The sequence below is a fragment of the Oncorhynchus clarkii genome, chromosome 3 (assembly GCF_045791955.1).
Source record: "Oncorhynchus clarkii lewisi isolate Uvic-CL-2024 chromosome 3, UVic_Ocla_1.0, whole genome shotgun sequence".
Classification (NCBI taxonomy): Eukaryota; Metazoa; Chordata; class Actinopteri; order Salmoniformes; family Salmonidae; genus Oncorhynchus; species Oncorhynchus clarkii.
The window spans coordinates 67,322,877-67,348,480 of record NC_092149.1 but is presented as its reverse complement, the minus strand read 5'-3'; the positions used below and the strand labels follow the sequence as shown (position 1 = coordinate 67,348,480).

The 25,604-nt window shown below is 42.4% G+C and overlaps 3 protein-coding genes across 7 annotated transcripts in view; 2 read left to right on the top strand and 1 right to left on the bottom strand.

The window, feature by feature from the left end:
• The first annotated feature begins 3,569 nt into the window (after positions 1–3,569).
• Positions 3,570–11,114, top strand: LOC139401994 (plastin-2-like). The gene is made up of 16 exons (XM_071146037.1): positions 3,570–3,744; positions 6,780–6,856; positions 6,987–7,147; positions 7,282–7,411; positions 7,704–7,836; positions 7,957–8,038; positions 8,185–8,350; positions 8,519–8,661; positions 8,821–8,916; positions 9,107–9,302; positions 9,428–9,506; positions 9,608–9,722; positions 9,827–9,960; positions 10,100–10,220; positions 10,370–10,494; positions 10,597–11,114. The coding sequence occupies exons 2-16, from the start codon at positions 6,790–6,792 to the stop codon at positions 10,727–10,729; spliced, it is 1,881 nt and encodes a 626-aa protein (XP_071002138.1). The 5' UTR covers positions 3,570–3,744; positions 6,780–6,789; the 3' UTR covers positions 10,730–11,114.
• A 210-nt stretch (positions 11,115–11,324) lies between these two features.
• LOC139401979 (CCR4-NOT transcription complex subunit 11-like) lies at positions 11,325–17,068 on the bottom strand. 2 transcript variants are annotated; one of them, XM_071146025.1, is made up of 7 exons: positions 16,320–17,068; positions 16,025–16,189; positions 15,594–15,746; positions 12,611–12,813; positions 12,297–12,499; positions 12,090–12,186; positions 11,325–11,842 (listed from the first exon to the last, which is right to left on the bottom strand). In XM_071146025.1, exons 1-7 carry the CDS (start codon positions 16,636–16,638, stop codon positions 11,645–11,647), a joined length of 1,338 nt encoding a protein of 445 aa, XP_071002126.1. In that variant the 5' UTR covers positions 16,639–17,068; the 3' UTR covers positions 11,325–11,644. The 2 variants fall into 2 exon arrangements, with proteins under 2 accessions (XP_071002126.1, XP_071002118.1); XM_071146017.1 differs by having other exon boundaries at positions 12,599–12,813; positions 16,320–17,054.
• A 223-nt stretch (positions 17,069–17,291) lies between these two features.
• LOC139401952 (large ribosomal subunit protein eL31) overlaps positions 17,292–25,604 on the top strand; it is a 10,339-nt gene continuing 2,026 nt past the window's right edge. Inside the window, exons 1-2 of one of the 4 annotated variants that reach the window (XM_071145996.1) lie at positions 17,292–17,426; positions 24,169–24,275. In XM_071145996.1, the coding sequence (XP_071002097.1) occupies positions 24,169–24,275 (107 nt within the window). In that variant the 5' untranslated portion in view covers positions 17,292–17,426. Of the gene's footprint in view, positions 17,427–20,753; positions 21,032–24,168; positions 24,276–25,604 lie in introns of those variants that run through there. The other 3 variants (XM_071145981.1, XM_071146004.1, XM_071145988.1) reach the window with 3 other exon arrangements.

Here is a 25,604-nt window from a genome sequence, read left to right as displayed (position 1 = left end):
ATCGCCTCGTAGCAGTCACTTTTGTCATCATGAAGTGCTTTGAGAGACTAGTCAAGGATCATATCACCTCTATCTTACCTGTCACCCTAGACCCACTGTAATTTTCATACCGCCTCAATAGGTCCACAGACAATGCAATCGACATCACACTGCACACTGCCCTGTCCCATCAGGAGGCTGAAGAAATGTAGCTTGTCACCTAGAACCCTCACAAACTTTTACAGGTGCACAATTGAGAGCATCCTGTCGGGCTGTATCACTGCCTGGTATGGCAACTGCACCGCCCGCAACCGCAGGCCTCTCCAGAGGGTTTTGCAGTCTGCACAACTCATCACCAGGGGCAAACGACCTGCCCTTCAGCACACCTACAGCACCCGATGTCACAGGAAGGCCAAAAAGATCATCAAGGACAACAACCACCCGAGCCACTGCCTGTTCAGAAGGCGAGGTCAGTACAGAGGCATAAAAGCTGGGACAGAGAGACTGAAAAATAGCTTCTATCTCAAGGCCATCAGACTGTTAAACAGCCATCACTAACACAGAGAGGCTGCTGCCTACACACAGACTTGAAATAATTGGCTACTTTAATAAATGGCTCACTAGTTACTTTAATAATGCCACTTTAATAATGTTTACATATCTTGCATTACTCATCCCATATGTATATAGTGTATTTTATACAATCTATTGCATTTTGCCTATGCCGCTCGGTCATTGATCATCCGTATATTTATATGTACATATTCTTATTCCATCACTTTACTTAGATTTGTGTGGATTAGGTAGTTGTTGTGGAATTGTTAGATTACTTGTTAGATATTGCAGCACTGTCGGAACTAGAAGCGCAAGCATTTCACTACACTCGCAATAACATCTGCTAACCATGTGTATGTGACCAATACAATTTGATTTGATTTGATTTGTGGATACCTTACCATGAAATGTTTACTTACAAGCCCTTAACCAACAATGCAGTTCAAGAAATAGAGTTAATAAAATATTTACTAAATAAACTAAAGTAAAAAAATCGAATCAATCAATAGCCAACACACAAAATGTACATAACATTAACAAGACTATATAAAGGGGGTACGGGTACCGAGTCAATGTGCTGGGGTACAGGTTAATGGAGATAATTTGTAAAGTGACTATGCATAGATAATAAACAGCGAGTAGCATTAATGTAAATAGTCCGTGTGGCCACTTGATTAGTTTAGTTGTTCAGCAGAGAACAGTCCATGACTTGGGAACAGTTTATGACTGGAGTTTTTGACAATTTTTCGGGCTTTTCTCTAACACCGCCTAGTATATAGATCCTGGATGTCAGGAAGCTTGGCCCCAGTGATGTACTGGGCCGTACACACTACCCTCTGTAGCGCCTTCCGATCAGATGCAGAGTAGTTGCCATACCAGGCGGTATTGCAACCAGTCGGGATGCTCTCGATGGTGCAGCTGTAGAACGTTTTGAGGATCTGAGGACCCATGCCAAATCTTTTCAGTCTCTTGAGGGGGAAAAGGTGTTGTCGTGCCCTCTTCACAACTGTCTTGATGTGTTTGGACCATGATAGTTTGTTGGTGATGTGGACACTAAGGAACTTGAAACTCTCGACCCGCGCCACTTCAGTCCTGTCGATGTTAATGGTGGCCTGTATGGCCCTCCGTTTCCAATAGTCCATGATCAGCTCCTTTGTCTTGCTCACATTGAGAGAGAGGTTGTTGTCCTGGCACATCACTGCCAGGTCTCTGACCTCCTCCCTGTAGGCTGTCTCATCGTTGTTAGGGATCAGGCCTACCACTGTTGTGTCGTCAGCAAACTTAATGGTATTGTAGTCGTGCTTGGCCACACAGTCGTGGGTGAACAGGGAGTACAGGAAGGGACTAAGCACGCACCCCTGAGGGGCCCCAGTGTTGAGGATCAGCGGGGCAGATGTGTTGTTGCCTACCCTTACCACCTGGGGGTGGCCCGTCAGGAAGTCCAGGATCCAGTTGCAGAGGGAGGTGTTTAGTCCCAGGGTCCTTAGCTTAGTGATGAGCTTTGTGGGAACTAGGGTGTTGAACGCTGAGCTGTAGTCAATGAACAGCCTTCTCACATAGTGCTCCTTTTCTCCAGGTGGGAAAGGGCAGTGTGGAGTGCGATTGAGATCATCTGTGGATATGTTGGGGTGGTATGTGAATTGGAGTGGATCTAGGGTTTCTGGCATGATGTTGTTGATGTGAGAGCAGAGGTGTGATTCACATCAATGCGCTATGTAGGTATCAATAACAGGTGATATCCGTATCGCCATTGACTACACTGCTTGTCACGCTCGTCGAAAGGAATGGACCAAGGCGCAGCGTTGTGAGCGTACATTTTACTTTATTTATAATGTTGCCAACAAAACAAGAAATAACAAACATAAAGCTACGTAGTGCTCGCAGGCCACTATACATAGACAACTACCCACAATCACAGGTGGGTAAAAAGGGCTGCCTAAGTATGATCCCCAATCAGAGACAACGATAGACAGCTGACTCTGATTGGGAACCACACTCGGCCAGAAACAAAGAAATAAAGAACATAGAATACCCACCCAAACCACACCCATACCAAACAAATAGAGACATAAACAAGCTCTTTAAGGTCAGGTCGTGACACTGCTGTCATCCTTACCTCCAAGCGTTTATTCAAGTTGGATAATCTTTGGATGCCGACAGCAGTTGCACCATTGGAAGCCATAGCTTGGACTGTAGCCTACAAAAGCCTATTCCTGCTCTTTTCCCGCGATCCATCAAACACATTTGGTGTGTCATCATAGTGGTCTCTGACTTGTGGTCAGACTCATTCAGGTGGAACAAACTTAAACTTGCCCTTTTTCTCAATGCTGATATGAATGTCTTTGAGAAAACCGAGAAGTGTCAAAGATTTTTTTCGCAAACATTCTTTCTGAATTTAAAAGTAATCCTCAAAGTAATCATATAGTTTTTCAAAAGTTTCTGTAATCTGATTACAATATTTTTGCTGGTAACGTAACAGATTACAGTTACTGTTTTTTGTAAACATGTACATGTAATCCATTACTCCCCAACCCTGAGAGCATGCCAATGCAAATATGGCAGAAAAGGTATGTATGACAATGTTACATGAAGTGTGAAAAATAAGTATTGTCTTTTATCAGTAAAATATATTCTCAGCTCAACTTGCCCGACAAAAGCTGAAGAACATATGCACATCCAGATACATTTTTGCAGGTGCTGGAGTTGCTCGCCCGACTGCCATAAATGCCATAATTTGTTATTTTTTCACTTAAACAATGGGGAGGAACCAGAAAGATCAGTTTTAGGTAGTTATGAGTCAAATAAATTCTCAGAGCAGGCTCAACTTGCACGACTGCCATAAATGCCATAAATTGTCTATCTTTCACATAAGCAATGTGGAGGAACCAAAAAAATCTGTTTTAGGCTACTGGAATATTTTTTTTTCTTTTTTTCATTGGGGCAACCTCAGAGCAGGCCCAACTTGCTCCCACCTTGATAACTCCGTGGCAGGCAGCAGATTGCCATATAAAGACACAACGTCTTTCATTTCTCTTAGTGAAGTTGTCCTGGGTTGCATGTCACTTCCTTCCTAGTACATTCGTTGTCAGTTGATTCTGAGGGAGAGACAGTGCACTGCCTGTCAAGCAGTGAGAGCAGCAGACACACTGAAGGAGGAGAGTGAGTCAGAGACCACACAGACAGGCCTTCCAGTCAACTCACCTCCCTAAGGTAATTCAATCTCCTGACCTTGGGGCCTCTCTGTGTCCGTGTCTGTGTGTGCCTCTGCATGCGTCAGTATTTCATTGAATCTACTGGGAATATGGTCTGTGACTGCATGTTGATTTTGATGAGGATGAAGATGAATGATGATGATAAGGATGATGAGTTTCTGTTGCTTTAACAGTCCACAAGTGTTCACAGATGGTCCTGTGTGTTAATAGATGGTGTCTTCCTGGATCTGAGGGCACCATCTGTAGTTTGCATTGATTTACAGTAGCCTAACAGTATGCTTTATAATCATAAAGCATCCTCTTGCTACTTTATCATCTAAGGATTGTTGTTACACAGTCACATAATACATTGATAAAGTATTACCAAAATTGTTATATAGCCCTAAGTGAATTCTGATGTTCACAGGAGAAGCATTGCCATGTCATGACTTTAGTTTTAGTATCAGCATGGTGGCAGAGAGCAGAAGTAGTCTAAATCATAGCATAGTGTTTAAACAGGAAGTTAGTTGGGTTGTGGTTAGCCTTGCTGCAACTGCTGAACATTCTAACATGTGAAAGCCAACAGTAACTTAGTTAAACATTTACATTTTCTAAAAGTTCCCAACATATCATCACTATTCATCCAATAACGTTAAGCATGTAGAATTTGCTGGCACATACACATCTGTAATCTTCAACTCACCACTGCTGTAGTCATTTAGAAATGATGAACAATAAATAACACATACTATATGTTGTCTTTCAATAGTGCTTGAATAATTAATAACACACTACACTTAAAGGGGCAATGCAGTTAACTTCATGTTCCTTTTTTAAATGATATTTACAAAATATGAGGTCGAAATAACACTCTTAAATTGTGCAAAAGATGATAATGCCCTTTTTGTGTAAGAGCTGTTTTTTTAAAAAAAGCCTGAAATTTCAGCCTGTTTAGGTGGTGCAAATCTTTTGGCCCACATCATGATTATAATAGATCAGTGAGTGTTCATCTGGGTAAGGTGGTGGGCTCTAGACCATCCTATCAGCCAATCAAGGCTGTGCATGTAAATATCTTAAAATGTGTTTCCTAACATCCACATGATCAGACTGAGCATTTCAAGGGCCAAAGGAGGCTCAGGGAAATAAATGATAACAAATATATTTTGGCGTTATTTTCATTAAATAAACAGTCATGATTTAAAAATAAAATTACAAAGACTGCATGGGGGCTTTAAAGGAGTGGGCTTTTTCATACAGAACAAATGAGAGAAACTGAGTGAGCACAATTGATTGATGTATAAAGATTAATTTGAGTGACAGACAGATTGGCTTTGATAAATGTCCACATCATAATATTGTTCCAATAAATCCCTATTTCTCTAGTTAATCCATGCAAACGCACCTTTTCATTTGATTATTTTCTTAGTACGTAATGAATAAGCTGTCTGTTTATTAAAAGAGACCAAGATTTGCATGTGAAATCCACGGTACCCTGACTGATGTTTGTGGGTATTGCAGTTTTACTTCCGTAAAAACCCTTGATGATTTTAGTGGCTGAGACCACAGGTAATCCTTGATGATTGATGATGGTTTTAAGGATTTCAAATCAAGGAACTGGATTTGCTTGATGAAAGATAACACCCCTCATGATCAAATTGCAAAGACACATTTACTTCATCATCTAAAAGGCAGGTAGCCTAGTGGTTAGAGTGTTGGGCCAGTAACTGAAAGGTTGCTGGATCGAATCTCTGTAGTTCTGCCCCTTAGCAAGGCAGTTAACCTACTGTTCCCCGGTAGGCCGTCATTGTAAATAAGAATTTGTTCTTAGCTGACTTGCCTAGTTAAATAAAGGTTCACTATTATTTTTTATTTTTTAAAGTAAAGCCTGGGTAAAGGTCAGCCTTAAAAAGGCAGTAAAATCATATCGTTAGATTAGTGAACATTACACTGTGCCATCCAGTGTGTGGTTATTTAATAATCATAGAGTGTTTCAGTGCTGATTGGTATGTAGTGCTTACAAAGTTACAAAGCTGGTAATTTTGAGCCATGGTGTGTAAAGACATCAGTTTCACTTCTGTTTCTGACCTCTATAGCTATAGTGTGAGAAAGGGAACAAAACCCGGATTTCCTTGTTTTTACTTATTTGAGCATTCAAAACTGTACTACTACATACCCACTGGGTAAAACGTGGTTGAATCAAAACTTTTCCACATCATTTCAACAAAAAATTGTAATGTTATGATGTTGAATCAACGTGGAAAACTAATTGGATTTGCAAAAAGTCCCCCCCCCCCCAACTATTAACCTAAATCCAATGGCATGATGACATTTTTGTTGATTTCACATTGAAGTCACAGAAACTCAACTGAAATTAAATAAAAACTAGACGTTGAAATTATGTCTGTGTCCAGTGGGTACATTGTTGAACATAAATGAATAATGGTCTCTAGACCCTTCTCCACACTATATGTTTAGAAAACCATCAATGCAATCTCTAGGAGCCAAGCTGATTTGTCCTGGGTGACAATGGAAAGAGAAACATTTGTTACTCATCTCCAAACTTCACACCTCTGAGGCAAGCAGAGCAGACCTAGTTTGAAGTAGGTCTCTGTCTCTAACATGACCTTTTATCTCTCGCTGTATCTGTGGTATACAGCTTTAGCAGCCTCATTGAAACCGCACAGAGAATGGCAGCCATTCTTCCTGTCTGTTATCACTACAGCTACATCTACTCCCCTCTCAACTCAGACTGGGGCCTGAAATGTATACTCAGTCATAAGACAGATGAAATAAAGACATGAATAAAGATATGAATCGTGTAAATGACCTCACCACCTTAGCAGAAGTAGGAAGGAAGTAGCTTGCTAGAAGCAGGATGTTTCACAAAGAAATAGACATCAGAGCCCAGAACCTCTGGGTAGAGCACATTTTTTTGAAATTATCACAATGACAAAATGCTAAAATTGAATATTTATTCTAGTTCCTCCCTGTTGAGTATGTTCAGTACCATATGGTTTAGTGAAAAAAGGTGAAGTTATGTGTAACTGGTTTCAGATTCCACAAGATGGCTGCTCCAGCACAGATCTCTCAGGATGAGTTGGAGGAACTGAGAGAAGCCTTTGCTAAGATCGGTGAGAGCCTGACAGGGAAATTCATTGTAGACTCACTTCACTCTCTCACTCTTATCCTGGGTCCCTGATTATTTTTGCATTCAACAAGGCTACATTCTATGTGACCTTTGACCTATATTTCTTATTCCAGATGTTGATTCTCACGGCCACATTGGCACAGATGAGCTCAATGACCTGTTCAAAGCTGCCAACCTGCCATTGCCAGGATACAGAGTCCGAGAGATCATCCAGGATCTTACCAAGACAGGAGACCTGCATGACGGCAAAGTCACCTTCAACGAGTTTGCCAATGTAAGTTCAGGGGTCAATAGGTCAAAATAAATGGCAGTTACAGAAAGTCAATGTCAAAGAAGAGCAGACCACACCTTGAGACATCTTGACATGACACCAGAGATACATGGTCTCATCTCTTCTCGTTCACTAAGGTGGTCCATGGACTGAAGAGCACAGAGGTGGCTAAGACCTTCAAGAAAGCTATCAACAAGAAGGAGGGCATCAATGCTGTAGCAGGAACCTCAGAGCAGTCCAGCTCAGGCACACAGCACTCCTACTCAGGTGACTGTCCCTACTTGTTTCACTGGCTGAGAATACCCCCAAGATATCTACTTCAGTTTGTAGCCAATATCACACAGAAAGCACTTATCATTCAAATGAGGCATACAGAACCACATCTATCTCTATATGTGGAAAAATCCATTAGTACAACAAGACTTCCTGGTCTGTGAAGTTACACATCTATACGTCTCTGATTGGCCAATGTATACAAATATTTCTCCATAAATACAAATACTCCTACCTGTTTAATGTTGTGCATTCCCCCCATGCCCACACATTTCTCCACTGACAGAGGAGGAGAAGGTGGCTTTTGTGAACTGGGTGAATAAGGCATTGGAGAAAGATCCAGACTGCAAGCATGTCCTCCCCATGGACCCCACCACTAACGACCTGTTCACCGCTGTCGGAGATGGGATCGTTCTATGGTACTTTCTAACTGGTCTCATGGACTTACTTTAGAGTATGTGCAACCTTGATGATATAAATCAATCCCTATGGAAATATTCCATTGGTATCAACCTATGCACCTCTCCTTCACCTGGTAGTAAGATGATCAATCAGTCTGTTCCGGACACCATCGATGAGAGAACCATCAACAAGAAGAAGCTCACACCCTTCACCATCCAGGTAACCTTTTACAGACTGTTCAACACCAGCTGACTCAGAGGACTGCAGCTTTGTATAACCCATTGACAGTCATTTCTTTGTCATTATATACAGTATATACTGTATGCCATGCACAGGTATCTATACTGTTTTGTGTGCTCTAACAGGAGAATCTGAACCTGGCTCTTAACTCTGCGTCGGCCATCGGCTGCCACGTGGTAAACATCGGAGCAGAGGACCTGAAGGAAGGCAGGCAGCATCTGGTCCTAGGCCTGCTCTGGCAGGTCATCAAGATCGGCTTGTTCGCAGACATTGAGATCAGCAGAAACGAAGGTGTGTGTGTTAAATGTTTATTTGAATATGGATTTTCAATGTTTTGGTGTGTTTTATAACTTTATAACATGTGAGTGTGTATGTATATCTACAGTACTGTACATCACTTGATCTCTGTAGCTCTATGTATGTTAAAGAGTGTGTTATTTCAATGATGTGTGTGTGCAGCTCTGATAGCCCTGCTGAGGGATGGGGAGAGCCTGGAGGACCTGATGAAGCTTTCCCCAGAGGAGCTGCTGCTGCGTTGGGCCAACTACCACCTGGAGGAGGCCGGCTGCTCCAAGATCAACAACTTCAGCTCTGACATCAAAGTGGGTCATACGCACCATGTCTATCCTGGATTATCATATGACTGTGCCAGTCCTGGATCGTCATATGACTGTGTTGGTACTGGATTGTCATATGACTGTGTTGGTCCAGGATCTTTTTGTGCATTTGTGATTGTATACATTTTTTGTTTTGCATAACAGGATTCCAAGGCCTACTACAACATCCTGAACCAAGTGGCCCCTAAGGGAGATGAGGAGGGAATCCCTCTGATTGCCATCGACATTTCAGGGATAAGGGTACATGGTCATCCCACCCTATAAAACATCATCCATTACAATTCCATTTTAGGCAACCTGGTCAACAGACAGTGCCGTTCTTCTTTTTTGGTTAAAAGTGCCTTCTAAATTGACCGTATTATCAATGAGTGATGCATCATAGATACAGTAGATGTTGCTGTTAAATCTCTCCCTTTACCGCCCCCTGCAGGAGAAAGAGGACATAAAGAGAGCAGAGTGCATGTTGGAGCAGGCTGACCGTCTTGGCTGCCGACAGTTTGTTACAGCAACCGACGTAGTCCGCGGCAACCCCAAGCTGAACTTGGCGTACATTGCCAACCTGTTTAATAAGTATCCTGCCCTGAAGAAGCCAGAGAACCAGGACATTGACTGGAGCTCCATCGAGGGTCAGTGTTGGGACCATCCCAAACCATAACCTAGTTCCTGAGCATCCCCTCTTCCTGATTAAATAATATAAACCATATATACAGTACAAGGCCTGAATCAGTGTGTAATGTTATGTCACTTACAGGTGAGACCAGAGAGGAGCGCACCTTCAGGAACTGGATGAACTCCCTGGGGGTCAACCCTCGTGTCAACCACCTCTATGTGTAAGTACAGTACAGGTCACTCCATCTTATTATACACCATTTCCAACCATTTCCAATCATTTGGAAACCACACAAATGTAATGTGTGTGCATGTTTTACAGGGACATAGATGATGCTTTGGTCATCTTCCAGCTCTATGAGAAGATCAATGTGCCAGTGGATTGGGACAGAGTAAACAAACCCCCTTACTCCAAACTGGGCAGCAACATGAAGAAGGTGAGACTATGAACAATAAGTGTTCTCCCACAGTGAGATCATGATTAAACTGATCAATTGATTGAATTTGATTCAATGACTTATTATGCATTTGTCTGTGCCAGTTGGAGAACTGTAACTATGCAGTGGAGCTGGGGAAGAATGAGGCTAAGTTCTCCCTGGTGGGAATTGCTGGACAGGACCTGAACGAGGGCAACCGAAAACTCACCCAGGCCCTGCTGTGGCAGCTGATGAGGAGGTAATGCAACAGAACATTATTAAAAATGCTTTAGATATTTTTTCCCCTGTTCAGGTCATGTAATCAGGAAAAACTCATAAGCAAGCTCAGTGCCTACTCCATAATTCCACATTTAGAAGGATCCATCTCTTTCTCTCAGGTACACGCTGAACATTCTGGAGGAGCTTGGTGACGGGCAGAAGGTGAATGACGACACCATCGTCACCTGGGTCAACGACACACTCACACAGGCTGGCAAAGGCACCATCTCTGGATTCAAGGTAGGCTGTAACTCTGCTGTTTAACATTTTCTGACCATGGTACCTTTTTTGAAGTACTAGACTTCATTCTACTTTTCCAAGTAGAATAAGTAAAAAAATAAAGCATCCACCACAGCAATAGCTCAGTGTGTGTGTGTGTACCTCTGTAGGATGGGTCCATAGCCACCAGTATGCCAGTCCTGGACCTGATTGATGCCATCCAGCCAGGCTCCATCCGCTATGACCTAATAAAGGTGGAGGACCTGACTGAGGAAGAGAAGCTCAATAACGCCAAGTACGTACCATATGATGATAACATTTGAGTACTAGCTTGATGAAAGAGATGACATGTTCAGGACAACAGCTAAGATGTCCCCTAAATCCTGCCTGTCGTCAGGTATGCCATCTCCATGGCCAGGAAGATCGGAGCGCGGGTGTACGCCCTGCCTGAGGACCTAGTGGAGGTGAAACCTAAGATGGTGATGACAGTGTTCGCCTGCCTGATGGCCCGGGGCATGAAGAGGGTGTAGGGGTCACAACCCCACAGAACACATCACATGAAGAGGTGATCAGTATAACAACCAGAATCAGGTTACAGAAGATATTAGATCACTAGGTCAATACTAATTCAGTAATGTAGCTAGTATGTCTAGAAATCAGTGATTCAAAACTCAGGGCTGATAATGAAGAGCAGAAAACAAATAGTAATACTGTACCTGGAGTTACTGGAAATATACAAAATATATTTTTTAAATGTAGCATCTTATTTTGATATAAGATTTAGCTTTTTAACATAGAAACTTCTTTACTTGATGCTATTAATTTCAAATTGTGACCATTTTGCTTTCAGACTAACATTTGTGAAAAGATATCAGGGAAACAGATTTTTATATAAAATAATTGAAAACGAATGTTGTGTGTCTTGGTTTTGTTCACATGTATTATAATGCACATGCACTACACCTGTATGAGCAGTTCCCTTACAAATAGTTATTCTGCATTGAGAACCTATTCATATCATAAATCATCTAGTTCCCCCATTCAAAACAGAATCCAACATTCCTGTATCTGCATGTACTGTATGTCTCACCATGTTCAGTAGAAAATACAATCCAACAACTCAGATGGTTCATTACATATCCATTTAATGAAACAAAACCAACAAGCATCAATCTATGGAGGGAAAAAAACAGTTTCAAAATCTATTTTCAAAATATGTCCATCTTTGTCCAGAAAAGAGAGACGAAAAACAGTAACTGAGTTCAAAGCTGGACTCCAAGCGGGTATTGGTGAGATCGTGAGGATTGTCTGGGTGGTTATACAGCCTTGGTCAGTTTCTCTTGGTTGGAGCGCTATTTAGCGGGTTGTGCCTCTGTGGGCTTACTACCTGGGGGGTGTTATTTGGCACAACAGGCTACTGCCACGTTCTATGTACTATGAAAGCGTTATTTGGCAGGTTTGACCTCTGGGGGGATTTCTCCTGTATCCAGGGTCTTGAGGAGGCGGAAGAGGCCAGCTGCTTCCCGTATGCGGCTGAACTCAATGCAAAAGGCCTGCACCTCGATGAACAGGTCCTGCACGTTTATGATCTTGTTCCGGATCAGAGACTGAAGGAACACACACACTAGGCGCACCAGGCGGTTCTGCAAATGGAAACAGAGGTTTTACATAAACATCTGGACCACTGACTAACACAGTGGAGCACTGACTAACGTTAGTAAAAGAAACAGTCATCTTGAGCAGGGACAACCCACAAATGAACTTCCTGTTACAAATTTCTGAGAAAGAAAGTGGCATGCATCCTCTGGTAAGACAAGCATTTCAATGTTACTGAAAGGCCTAACAGTAAGCTACAGGCTCCTGTCAAGGCCCTTCCACAGTCCTCCTTACCTGCATGTACTTGTCTTTGATCTGTTCACATGTGGAGATACAGTTGGAGATGTACAGGTGAATGAACTCTGGAGGGAGGTCCACAGCCGTTGTCAGCCTGTACACACAAAGAATAACCTCACATAAATAAACAGAAAAATAAACACATTTTAAAACGGATTGTAGACAACTGAATTGTATAAATCAAATTCTATCCAAAGTCCACACCTATTGACCACCTCCATGGAGTGCAGAGACATGTCCATGTTGACCAGGACGGAGAAGTACTCCGTGATCTGGCTGGACTGCATCAGTTTGAGAAGCATCTCGATGGCCACCAGAGGGTTGTTTTCCACCAAGTCAGGCAGCTTGGCCGGGGTCAGACCGATGTGGTACACCAACTTCGGATCCTTCTCCAGCTCACTCAGGAGCTATAGGGAGAGAGCAATATTTAGAGAGACATTCAGGTTGAACTCCCAAGCGAAGGTCATGTTTGAAATATATAAAATACAGTTGAGTAGACAGTGTACCTGTCTACTCACCTGTGACTGCTGCTGGGCAGACAGTGGGCTCTTGAAGGCCTTGGCCATGATGCGTTTGATCTCCACACCCGTGCTGTTCTTCACGCACATGGAGCGGTCCCACTGCACACGGTGGTCGGGCTCCGTGGGGTTTAGCCAAGCCAGCTCATCCTCACACACGTGCAAGGGAGGAGGCGGCCGGATGAACTCTGGACGAAAGTGACCTGGGGGAGGTAGGGTCACAGGGAGATATTACAGGCTGGATATGTGGCTTGTCTTAAGTGATACTTGGGATATACTTCATAGTATCATTCCTGTGTCATTACAATACCAAGCTAATGAAAAGACATACCCCACATGACCAGAAGTATGTGGACACCTGTTCGTTGAGCATCTCATTCCAAAATCATGGGCATTAATATGGAGTTGGTCCCCTCCCTTTGCTACGACAAGAGGGGGCATTGTCATGCTGAAACAGGAAAGGGCCTTCCCCAAACTAATGCCACAAAGTTGAAAGCACAGAATTGTCTAAAATGTCATTGTATGTAGCATTAAGATTTCCTTTCACTGGAACTCAGGGGCCTATTCCTCCTCCACCAAACTTTACAGTTGGCTCTATGCATTCGAGCAGGTAGCATTCTCCTGGCAGCTGCCAAAGCCAGATTTGTCCATCGGACTGCCAAATGGTGAAGCGTGATTCATCACTCCAGAGAACGCGTTTCCATTGCTCCATCCATCCGCCGCTTGACATTGCACATGATGATCTTAGGCTTGTGTGCGGCTGCTCAGCCATGGAAACCCATTTCATGAAGCTCCCAACAAACAGTTACTGTGCTGACGTTGCGTCCAGAGACAGTTTGGAACTCGGTAGTGAGTGTTGCAACAGAGGACAGACAATTTTTATGCGCTACGTGCTTCAGCACTTGGCAGTCCCGTTCTATTAGTTTGTGTGGCCTAACACTTCACGGCTGAGTTGTTGCTGCTCCTAGACGTTTCCACTTCACAACAACAGCACTTACAGTTGAAGGGGGCAGCTCTAGCAAGGCAGAAATTTGTCTAACTGACTTGATGGAATGGTAACATCCTATGCCACGTTGAAAGTCACTGAGATCTTCAGTAAGGCCATTCTACTGTCAATGTTTGTCTATGGAGATTGCATGGCCATGTGCTCAATTTTATACACCTGTCAGCAATGGGTGTTGCTGAAATAGCCAAATCCACTCATGTGAAGCGGTGTTCACACACTTTTGTCTACAGTTGAAGTCGGAAGTTTACATACACCTTAGCCAAATACATTTAAACTCAGTTTTTCACTTCCTGACATTTAATCCTAGTAAAAATTCCCTGTCTTAGGTCAGTTAGGATTAGGAGTTAGGATCACCATTTTATTTTAAGAATGAGAAATGTCAGAATAATAGTAGAGAGAATGATTTATTTCAGCTTTTTTTTATTTCATCACATTCCCAGTGGGTCAGAAGTTTACATACACTCAATTACTACTTGGTATCATTGCCTTTAAATTGTTTAACTTGGGTCAAATGTTTCAGGTAGCCTTCCACAAGCTTCCATAAGTTGGGTGAATTGTGGCCCATTTCTCCTGACAGAGCTGGTGTAACTGAGTCAGGTTTGTAGGCCTCCTTGCTCGCACACGCTTTTTCAGTTTTGCCCACAAATGTTCTATGGGATTGAGGTCAGGGCTTTGTGATGGCCACTCCAATACCTTGACTTTGTTGTCCTTAAGCCATTTTGACACAACTTTGGAAGTATGCTTGGGGTCATTGTCCATTTGGAAGACCCATTTGCGACCAAGCTTTAACTTCCTGACTGATGTCTTGAGATGTTGCTTCAATATATCCACATAATTTTCCTACCTCATGAGGCCATCTATTTTGTGAAGTGCACCAGTCCCTCCTGCAGCAAAGCACCCCCACAACATGCTGCTGCCACCCCGTGCATCACGGTTGGGATGATGTTCTTCAGCTTGCAAGCCTCCCCCTTTTCCTCCAAAAATAACGATGGTCATTATGGCCAAACAGTTCTATTTTTGTTTCATCAGACCAGGGGACATTTCTCCAAAAAGTACAACCTTTGTCCCCATGTGCAGTTGCAAACCGTAGTCTGCCGTTTTTGTGGCGGTTTTGGACCAGTGGCTTCTTCCTTGTTGAGAGGCCTTTCAGGTTATGTCGATATAGGACTCGTTTTACTTTGGATATAAATACTTTTGTACCCGTTTCCTCCAACATCTTCACAAGGTCCTTTGCTGTTGTTCTGGGATTGATTTGCACTTTTCACACCAAAGTACATTCATCTCTAGGAGACAGAATGTGTCTCCTTCCTGAGCAGTATGATGGCTGCGTGGTCCCATGGTGTTTATACTTGTGTACTATTGTTTGTACAGATGAACGTGGTACCTTCAGGCGTTTGGAAATTGCTCCCAAGAATGAACCAGACTTGTGGAAGTCTAAAAAAAAATCAATTCTGAGGTCTTGGCTGATTTTGATTTTACCATGTCAAGAAAAGAGGCACAGAGTTTAAAGGTAGGCCTTGAATTACATCCGCAGGTACACCTACTCCAATATACTCAAATGATGCCAATTAGCCTATCAGAAGCTTCTAAAGCCATGACATAATTTTCTGGAATTTTCCAAGCTGTTTAAAAGCACAGTCAATTTAGTGCATGTAAACCTCTGACAATACTGGAATTGTGACACAGAGATTATTTCACTTATAATTCAGTCTGTAAACAATTGTTGGAAAAATTGCACAAAGTAGATGTCCTAACCGTCTTGCCAAAACTATAGCTAAACTTATAGCTTGTTATTCACAATACATTTGTGGAGTGTTTGAAAAACAAGTTTTAATGACTCCAACCTAAGTGTATGTAAACTTCCTACTTCAACTGCATATAGTGTATGTTTTTATGTCAACATACACTTTACTTATGTCGTCCATAAACATAACAGACAGACTAATAACAAACTGAATGATGAAATGCTCCACTTACTCTCCAGTGGAGGTCGAGGCCCAGTGACCAGAGACTCTGTGATCTGATTGGCCACTGAGCTGTCGAACCCAGAGTTGGAAGAATCTGGATCCGGGTCGTTGAGGATGCTGGGGAAGCTGGCCTTACTCTGGGTGGGTAGTTCTGACTGGCGCTCTGCAGGTTAAAGGGGAGAGAGAGGAATAAGAGAGTTTATATATGAAGCGTTAGAATTGCTGCATAGTAAAGTGTAAAGAACTGTCTGTTGTACTACAGTAAGGATATGAGAGGTTTTATGTCTCAACACAGGCAAATCTCAATAGGTGGATTCCTAACCAAGAAATGTACAATTCCCCATCATACGTAACTATTTTTGAGTTGTCTAAAATTCTTGAGATTCATTAACCATCCTCCATACAAGATACATTCGAAGTGCATACATTCAGGTACTGTACCTGCCAATGCCAACTGCAGCCCACTAATGTCTATGGACTGTGGCATGTTCCCCACGTCCATGCAGGACACCTGTCTGGGGGTCTTCTTGAAGAGTTCCCTTGGAGGCGCCAGCATTAGCTGGGAGAGGAAGAACTTCTCGGGCTGTGTAATGGGTGGCAGGAATCCTATGAACAGTCACATGATCAGGATATACTTGAGTTGATATGATGACAGCAACACACTGCTGGTAAAAACTTTGGGCAATACTTCTTAATATCCAAATGGAATACATTTGATATTTTAGCAGACACTCACCAGACAGTTGTTTCTCCTGCTCATCCCCAACTGGGGAGGGGTTCAGCAAGTGCGCAAAGACAGCGGCAAAGGGATTGGCGGCCAGGGGCTCTGTGCGGTACATCTCCCAGAGGAGGTAGAGGGCAGTCAGGCGCTGTGCAGAGCTTGGCAGAAGGTCCGGCTGTTGCAGTAGCATCACCAAAACCGATCCTACTCGGAAATGTTCGGCCTTCGCGAAGTAATGATGAAAAGCGGATGATAGACTTTCGAAAGTGTTGGTGCAAGCTTCCTCTGAGATGATTCCCAAGAGGTTGGAGAGCTCCTTCGGGGCAAGTGTCATTGTACCTATGTTGTTGATAGCTAGCTTTTAGCTATGTGACCAAAATGATAAATCACTGCTTTCAAGTAGTATTTTATAATTGTACGTAGGTCGCGTTATTCAGTTCATACTTAAAACGAAGCTAGATACATTTCCACAAACTCCACAGGAGTGCAGATATGGGCAGCTAGATAAATTAGAAAATGCTAGTTAGCTTACTAGCTAGCTTGTCACCAAAGTCATTGTAAAAGTAAGTTATACAGCTAAACAAATTCGACCTTGACCAACTAAAAAAATGCATAACAGACTTACTGGTCGTAAAAGCATGAATGTAATTATTATCAAATGTTTAATAAGAAGTAAGTTAGCTTTTCTCAGCTGTTCTCCCATCAGTTTCCACTTCGTTCACAACATTGCAGCGTTGAGTTTTGACCTTTGACTCGACCCCGGTAACACCGTGCATTGCGGGAGCTGTAGTAAAGAAGATTATGTGTTTATTTCTGCTTGCTCTGGTTTTCTCGTGGACACAACAAACATTTTCTACAAATTACAGATAACACATTACTTAAAAATGTGGTGTAATTGATTTATTGTTTTGGAAAAGCACTGCAAAAAAATTATTTCGTGTCAGAGACGGAAGAGGAAGCGAGACATCCTGTTTTATTTCTGGTTCATATACAAGTCGATAAACAAAGCAGACCAGACCCAGTTTCTATCGCATTGGTTTCTATGGGAGAGCCACCGTCAAGTAGACCGGAACTGACCATGTTTTAAACGGCCTGAACAAAGAGAGAGGAAGAGGCGTCCATGTGAGAGAAGCCTTTTTTTGTATTGAGGTCTATGAGAGAGTGTCGAATTACGTGAGGCAGATTTGATCGACTATACGTTTTGTAATGCTTAGACTGTTACAAATGTACTGATAAGTGGATGCATGCATGTGGCATTCTGTCAACTTTGAGAAAAACGACTTAGTGCCTGTTGTGCGCACGCGTATCATTGGTTTGAATGGTCCTACCTGATCTTCCCTGCTTTCAATCATTGAAAATCAAATGTATTTGTCACATACACATGGTTAGCAGATGTTAATGCGAGTGTAGCGAAATGCTTGTGCTTCTAGTTCCGACAATGCAGTAATAACCAACGAGTAATCGAACCTAACAATTCCAAAACTACTACCTTATACACACAAGTGTAAAGGGATAAAGAATATGTACATGAAGATATATAAATGAGTGATGGTGCAGAACGGCATAGGCAAGATGCAGTAGATGGTATCGAGTACAGTATATACATATGAGATGAGTAATGTAGGGTATGTAAACAAAGTGGCATAGTTTAGTGGCTAGTGATACATGTATTACATAAAGATGCAGTAGATGATCTAGAGTACAGTATATACATATACATATGAGATGAGTAATGTAGGGTATGTAAACATTATATTAAGTAGCATTGTGTAAAGTGGCTAGTGATATATTTTACATCAGTTTCCATCAATTCCCATTATTAAAGTGGCTGGAGTTGAGTCAGTGTGTTGGCAGCAGCCACTCAATGTTAGTGGTGGCTGTTTAACAGTCTGATGGCCTTGAGATAGAAGCTGTTTTTCAGTCTCTCGGTCCCTGCTTTAATGCACCTGTACTGACCTCGCCTTCTGGATGATAGCGGGGTGAACAGGCAGTGGCTCGGGTTGTTGTCCTTTATGGCCTTCCTGTGACATCGGGTGGTGTAGGTGTCCTGGAGGGCAGGTAGTTTGCCCCCTGTGATGCGTTGTGCAGACCTCACTACCCTCTGGAGAGCCTTACGGTTGTGGGCGGAGCATTTGCCGTACCAGGCGGTGATACAGCCCGACAGGATGCTCTCGATTGTGCATCTGTAGAAGTTTGTGAGTGCTTTTGGTGACAAGCTGAATTTCTTCAGCCTCCTGAGGTTGAGCCATCTTCCCTGTCCCTGCTGAAGAAAAGCAGGCCCAAACCATGATGCTGCCACCACCATGTTTGACAGTGGGCATGGTGTGTTCAGGGTGATGAGCTGTGTTGCTTTTACGCCAAACATAACGTTTTGCATTGTTGCCAAAAAGTTCAATTTTGGTTTCATCTGACCAGAGCACCTTCTTCCACATGTTTGGTGTGTCTCCCAGGTGGCTTGTGGCAAACTTTAAACGACACTTTTTATGGATATCTTTAAGAAATGGCTTTCTTCTTGCCATTCTTCCATAAAGGCCAGATTTGTGCAATATACGACTGATTGTTGTCCTATGGACAGAGTCTCCCACCTCAGCTGTAGATCTCTGCAGTTCATCCAGAGTGATCATGGGCCTCTTGGCTGCATCTCTGATCTCTTCTCCTTGTATGAGCTGAAAGTTTAGAGGGACGGCCAGGTCTTGGTAGATTTGCAGTGGTCTGATACTCCTTCCATTTCAATATTATCACTTGCACAGTGCTCCTTGGGATGTTTAAAGCTTGGGAAATCTTTTTGTATCCAAATCCGGCTTTAAACTTCTTCACACCAGTATCTCGGACCTGCCTGGTGTGTTCCTTGTTCTTCATGATGCTCTCTGCGCTTTTGACGGACCTCTGAGACTATCACAGTGCAGGTGCATTTATACGGAGACTTGATTACACACAGGTGGATTGTATTTATCATCATTAGTCATTTAGGTCAACATTGGATCATTCAGAGATCCTCACTGAACTTCTGGAGAGAGTTTGCTGCACTGAAAGTAAAGGGGCTGAATAATTTTGCACGCCCAATTTTTCAGTTTTTGATTTGTTAAAACAGTTTGAAATATCCAATAAATGTCGTTCCACTTCATGATTGTGTCCCACTTGTTGTTGATTCTTCACAAAAAAATACAGTTTTATATATTTATGTTTGAAGCCTGAAATGTGGCAAAAGGTCGCAAAGTTCAAGGGGGCCGAATACTTTCGCAAGGCACTGTACATTGTTAGAGCGGTCACTCCCCTATCTTGTCAATATAATAGATATTATTTGCCTGAGTAAACTCAGAGAGGAAGAGGAACCGAGAGGCCCAACTCGGCGGAAAATCTGTTGCCCTCCAGTAGGTGGCGTTTTTTGTTGCCCCGATCAATAAGGAGTTTTTGTATGGATGTTAATGAGTGTCGAATTTGGTCACCAAAAAAAATTAATGGCTTATTTGCTACGTGGGTTTTATTTTGATCAAATTGACGTTTCTTGATGCTGAAGTTATAAAAAAGTAGTGACATCCTGGCAAGTTTGAGAAAAAACACTTTATATCGTAGTCATAGTCTTGAGATGGCTATGCATATTCATGTCTGAGGCTAGTAGCATAACGTCTCTTTCCATTAAATACAGGCGGTTGACGTCAACAACCCTCTTCGAATATTCAAGAAAGGATTACAATAATGAGATGTATCCTCTGTGTACAACATAAAACACCAAATAATGCATGCAGAGCAGAATTAGGCCGATACCCGCTAATGATCAAAATCCAGAAAATAATTGTTAAATTATACAACCACACAAAAGGAAGCAATTCCCAAACCTTCCAGTACAAAGCCATCACCCACAGAGAAATGAACCTGGAGAAGAGCCCACTAAGCAAACTGGTCCTGGGGCTCTGTTCACAAACAGACCCCACAGAGCCCCGTGACAGTAACACAATTAGACCCAACCAAATCATGAGAAAACAAAAAGATAATTACTTGACACATTGGAAAGAATTTACAAAAAACTGAGCAAACTAGAATGCTATTTGGCCCTAAACGGACGGTACTCAGTGGCAGCATACCTGACCACTGTGACTGACCCAAAATTAAGGAAATCTTTGACTATGACTATGTGAGTATAGCCTTGCTACACAATTGTAAATACAACCTATATTTATGTTTATTTATTTTCCCTTTTATACATGAACTATTTGTACATAATTACAACACTGTATACATTTGAAACGTATTTATTATTTTGTAAGTGTAATGTTTACTGTTAATTTTGTATTGTTTATTTCACTAAGTGTTTATTTATCTTGCTTTGGCAATGTAAACATATGTTTCCCATACCAATAAAGCCCTTAAATTGAAATTGTATCCACCAATATTTCTTTCGTGCGTTTAGAACGACCCGGATGTGAACCATTTTCCGTTGCCTTTTAGTACCCACAAGTCTTTGCAACTTCCTTTCCGACATTTCTCGGGTAGAGTGAGTACTGCTTTGCCAAATGCATGTTATTTATCTAACGTCATCCTTACCGTGTGTTAATATAGTCCAATGTTTTAATTACGTAATTGCAAGAGGAGACACTGAACTCCCTAAACGATTCAATTGTGGTTGAATATTCCCAAATTATCAATTGTGCGTTTTTAAATGGAAACGTGTAACGTTAGTCACTAAGCAGTCTGCTAACCGCACGTCTACAACCAGTAGTCAGCTAAACGTAACTATTGTGTTATAAATGTCTCGGTTGTAAAGCGTATTAGTCCTTTGTTTAGGTCTGTCTGTCTGGGATCCCCAATTTCTGTTTCACAACATCCCATTGTTACTGATGTAAAGTTAGTCAGAAACAAATTGCTGTAGCTCGCTAGTTAAACTAGCAGTCCAGATCTATACCAGTGTCATTAGCTAGCCGGCTGTATTGCCTGGCGTCAGCAGCCAGATGTATGCCAAATTATGTATACATTGTTTATGCCCCACAAACATGTATCTAGATGGCGAAAGTTAATGGTATTGTAAACCCATGAAATGTATTTTCTACACCGTTCTAATTTGTCACTAATGAAACTTCACGTGGGATTGTTTACGTTCATGTCAATGAAAGCAGACTTTAAGTGGAACTGACAGCCTTCTAACTATTTTGCCGATATAAAACAGAATCATACCATTCAACTATCAAATTAACAGTTTGTTACAAAACCAACTTTATAAGAGGTTTTAAAAATAGATTATTATATTTGACTTAACATTTCATGACGTCACGTACACGAAGGCATTGTTTGTTGAATAGACTTAAGCAGTTCAACTCGTGATTAATATAATTCGCCAATACATTTATTGGTGGATCAAAGAAATATCGGGTTGTAAATCACAGATGGCCTGGTAAATTGTTTGCTGCTTCCATTCGGGATGCACTGTTTCAGTTTCAATTACTCTTATTTTGGACCAAAATGAACGAATGTAACTAAGGCTGTTATTGTCAATACAATCAAACTAGCAGGGCAATAATCACATCTGCCAAATTAATTTGTATTTGTCACATGCGCCGAATACAACCGGTGTAGACCTTACAGTGAAATGCTTACTTAACAAGCCCTTAACCAACAATGTAGTTTGAAGAAAATACCTCAAATAAAACAAGATTAGTAACAAATAATTAAAGAGCAGCAGTAAATACCGGTATTGAGGTAATATGTACATGTAGGTAGTTATTAAAGTGGCTATGCATAAATAACACAGTAGTAGCAGCAGCGTAGAAGGGGGGGGGGGGGGGGGGGGGGGTAGGTGCAAATAGTATGGGTAGCCATTTGATTGGGCGAGAGTATCTATTTATCAAGCTAAAAACACAGAGCCTAACATTCACTAGCTGCTAGGAGGATGTCATGTCATTGGAGGAGTGGGTGGGTGAGTGAGTGACTGACTTTTCCCCTAATTGTTTGGTGGCAGGTGTAATTTGGTTATCTAGCAAGAACTTGAACGACTGTTCACTCTCCTCCGAGTGTGCCAGAGCTAGGCTGGACAATAGAACGAGTCAATGTTCACCCAAGGCTGAAAAGAACGTTGGCTAAACTGGAGCGCTAGCCCATGGCAAATGAATGGAATCGAACGTTAACAGAGCCTGTTTTGACTGGAGTGATGCTTAGAATTTAATTTTGCCTAAATGGAACAAAAAATATATACATTTTTACTTTTACCACAATCTGTTCGTCTGACGAAACTGGAAAAAAACTACTTGTGTAGAAAGTGAACATCCACACCTCGATTGTGCGCGTAATGAGAAAGTAAAGAAAAAATTTGAACTTCTGATTATTTCTGGGTTAGTGCTCGATGACAAACGAGCTCGCAACCCAGACTTACATAATTACAAAGAGGAGATTCTCCTCATTTAAAATGGTGCCCGACTTTAAAAAAATCGGGATATTGTGAGATATTTTGTGAAATACATGTCTATATTTCCCCTATAGGAATCAATGGGACGACCTCAAGATTTGTAAAAAATTTATTCATTTAACTAGGCAAGTCCTAGGAACAGTGCCTAGATAACTGCCTTGTTCAGGGGCCAAATGACAGATTTCTACTTCGTCGGTTCGGGGATTCAATCTGGCAACCTTTCGGTTACTGGCCCAACGCTCTAACCACTAGGCTACCTGCCACCCCAGGTTTCATGAGTAATTTTTTGTTTACATTTTAACTATAAATTACGTGAGCAGGTCTTATTGCCAAGAATAGTGAAGCAGGCATTGTGACATAGACAAAATGAGCTGGGAATAGAACATTCGGAAGGCAAGTTGGTGCCACGGTGCTCAATAGAACTAAAATTAGGCCTGCTTTTTCGTGATTACTTCTAAATGACGGCAAGCAGCTGGGAAATATGGTCATATTATGAAACTGGGCTCCACAGCGGATGCAATGAACTAGGTTTTTTTATATATATAAAAATGCGTCCAGTCTACCAGAGCGTAGAATAACTGATGAATTTACTGAAGGCTGAATATGACTGGTGTCGGTAAACGTAGGCAAAACATTTTTATAGTTAGTCATGAATGCTCTGGATAACATGTAAACAGACTAGCAAACCAGCTCTGCTAGGGCGAGTAACATGGTCAGTGCGGTGTTCTCAAATTGAATTTGTGCCTGGAAGTAGCTAGCTAGCCAACTTGATTAATTTAGCTTGGGTGCTTGTTTGTAGGCAAGCTGCAGAATGATTTATTTATTTTACCTTTATTTAACTAGGCAAGTCAGTTAGGTTGTCAGGATGTAGTGTATCAGTGCAATTTTTAGGGCCAACTAGCTTAAAAGGTTTGAGAGGTTTTGTCTAATGTTCGTTTGTTGGGTTTTAGCTCATCTTGCTCTGGCTAGCATTAGTTGTTGATGTGCATAACTGAGGGAGAGAGAGCATACCTTTTCATGGTTGTTTGATAAATAAGACTGTAAAGTTCCCATATGTAAGAGGACATATTTGCAGAAATCCATTCAGGTGTATTTTTTGGCGAATGCGTTCTAATGACCTAAAGTTACACTGTTGGTCACAACGGCTGGTAAACACACAGTCTAGTTCAAAGGGAATGGTGTACAAAAGGCCTACTGTATCTCTGGTTGTCCATGGTGAACCACTCTGCATAGACTCCGGCCCTGGACTAGAGTTTATTTTAATTTGATTTACAATGGTCTATATGAACAGATTTTAATAAGATTTAATGTTGCTAAAATGTTGTCAGTTCCATTTTAAGCTCAGTGCTGACTTGGTAGGGGGCCACTCTCCTTTCAACCGAATAAACAGTGGACACTTGAGGAATGCATGTCTTGTCTCTGGTTATGAGCAAAAGGTTAGTCAATGTTTTATGTAATGTCTTTTCTTAGATGGCGCCAAACAAGAAGGGCGGTGAGAAAAAGAAGGGGCGTTCTGCCATCAACGAGGTTGTGACCAGGGAGTACACCGTCAACATCCACAAGCGCATACATGGCGTGTGAGTACACTGTCTGGGGGCATGGCACTGAGTCTGCTGCTATGGAGTTATGGATATGTGCTATCTACACGGTTTCAAATCAAATTTATTTATATAGCCCTTCTTACATCAGCTGATATCTCAGTGCTGTACAGAACCCCAGCCTAAACCCCCAAACAGCAAGAAATGCAGGTGTAGAAGCATGGTGGCTAGGAAAAACTCCCTAGAAAGGCCAAAAGGAAGAAAGGAAGAAACCTAGAGGGGAATCAGGCTATGAGGGGTGGCCAGTCCTCTTCTGGCTGTGCTGGGTTTGAGATTATAACAGAACATGGCCAAGATGTTAATAAATTACCAGCATGGTCAAATAATAATAATCACAGTAATTGTCGGGTGCAGCAAGTCAGCACCTCCAGGAGTAAATGTCAGTTGGCTTTTCATAGCCGATCATTAAGAGTATCTTTACCGCTCCTGCTCTCTCTAGAGAGTTGAAAACAGCAGGTGTGGGACAGGTAGCGTGTCCGGTGAACAGGCAGGCAGAACAGTTGAAACTGGAGCAGCAGCACGGCCAGGTGGACTGGGGACAGCAAGGAGTCATCATGCCAGGTAGTCCTGAGGCATGATCCTAGGGCTCAGGTCCTCCGAGAGAGAGAGAATTGGAGAGAGCATACTTAAATTCACACAGGACACCAGATAAGACCGGAGAAGTACTCCAGATATAACAAACTGACCCTAGCCCCCCGACACAAACTACTGCAGCATAAATACTGGATGCTGAGACAGGAGGGGTCAGGAGACACTGTAGCCCCATCCGATGATACCCTTGGACAGGGCTAAACAGGAGGGATATAACCCCACCCACTTTGCCAAAGCACAGCCACCACCACTAGAGGGATATCTTCAACCACCAACTTACCATCCTGAGACAAGGCCGAGTATAGCCCGCAAAGATCTCCGCCACGGCACAACCCAAGGGGGGGCGCCAACCCAGACAGGAAGATCACGTCAGTGACTCAACCTACTCGAGTGACGCACCTCTCCTAGGGACGTCATGGAAGAGCACCAGTGAGCCAGTGACTCAGCCCTTGTAATAGGGTTAGAGGCAGAGAATCCCAGTGGAGAGAGGGGAACCGGCCAAGCAGAGACAGCAAGGGCGGTTCGTTGCTCCAGAGCCTTTCCGTTCACCTTCACTCCTGGGCCAGACTACACTCAATCATATGACCCACTGAAGAGATGAGTCTTCAGTAAAGACTTAAAGGTTGAGACCTAGTCTGCATCTCACATGGGTAGGCAGACCATTCCATAAAAATGGAGCTCTATAGGAGAAAGTCCTGCCTCCAGCTGTTTGCTTAG

Excerpts from the sequence above, each read along its gene's own strand:
- LOC139401994 (XM_071146037.1), top strand. The coding sequence starts at position 6,790 with ATGGCTGCTCCAGCACAGATCTCTCAGGATGAGTTGGAGGAACTGAGA. Across the intron at positions 6,857-6,986 it reads AGAAGCCTTTGCTAAGATCG|ATGTTGATTCTCACGGCCAC; the intron begins GTGAGAGCCTGA and ends TTCTTATTCCAG. Across the intron at positions 9,723-9,826 it reads TGGGCAGCAACATGAAGAAG|TTGGAGAACTGTAACTATGC; the intron begins GTGAGACTATGA and ends TGTCTGTGCCAG.
- LOC139401979 (XM_071146017.1), bottom strand. The coding sequence starts at position 16,638 with ATGACACTTGCCCCGAAGGAGCTCTCCAACCTCTTGGGAATCATCTCA. Across the intron at positions 16,190-16,319 it reads GCAGGAGAAACAACTGTCTG|GATTCCTGCCACCCATTACA; the intron begins GTGAGTGTCTGC and ends GACTGTTCATAG. Across the intron at positions 12,814-15,593 it reads GCCTCGACCTCCACTGGAGA|GTCACTTTCGTCCAGAGTTC; the intron begins GTAAGTGGAGCA and ends TACCTCCCCCAG.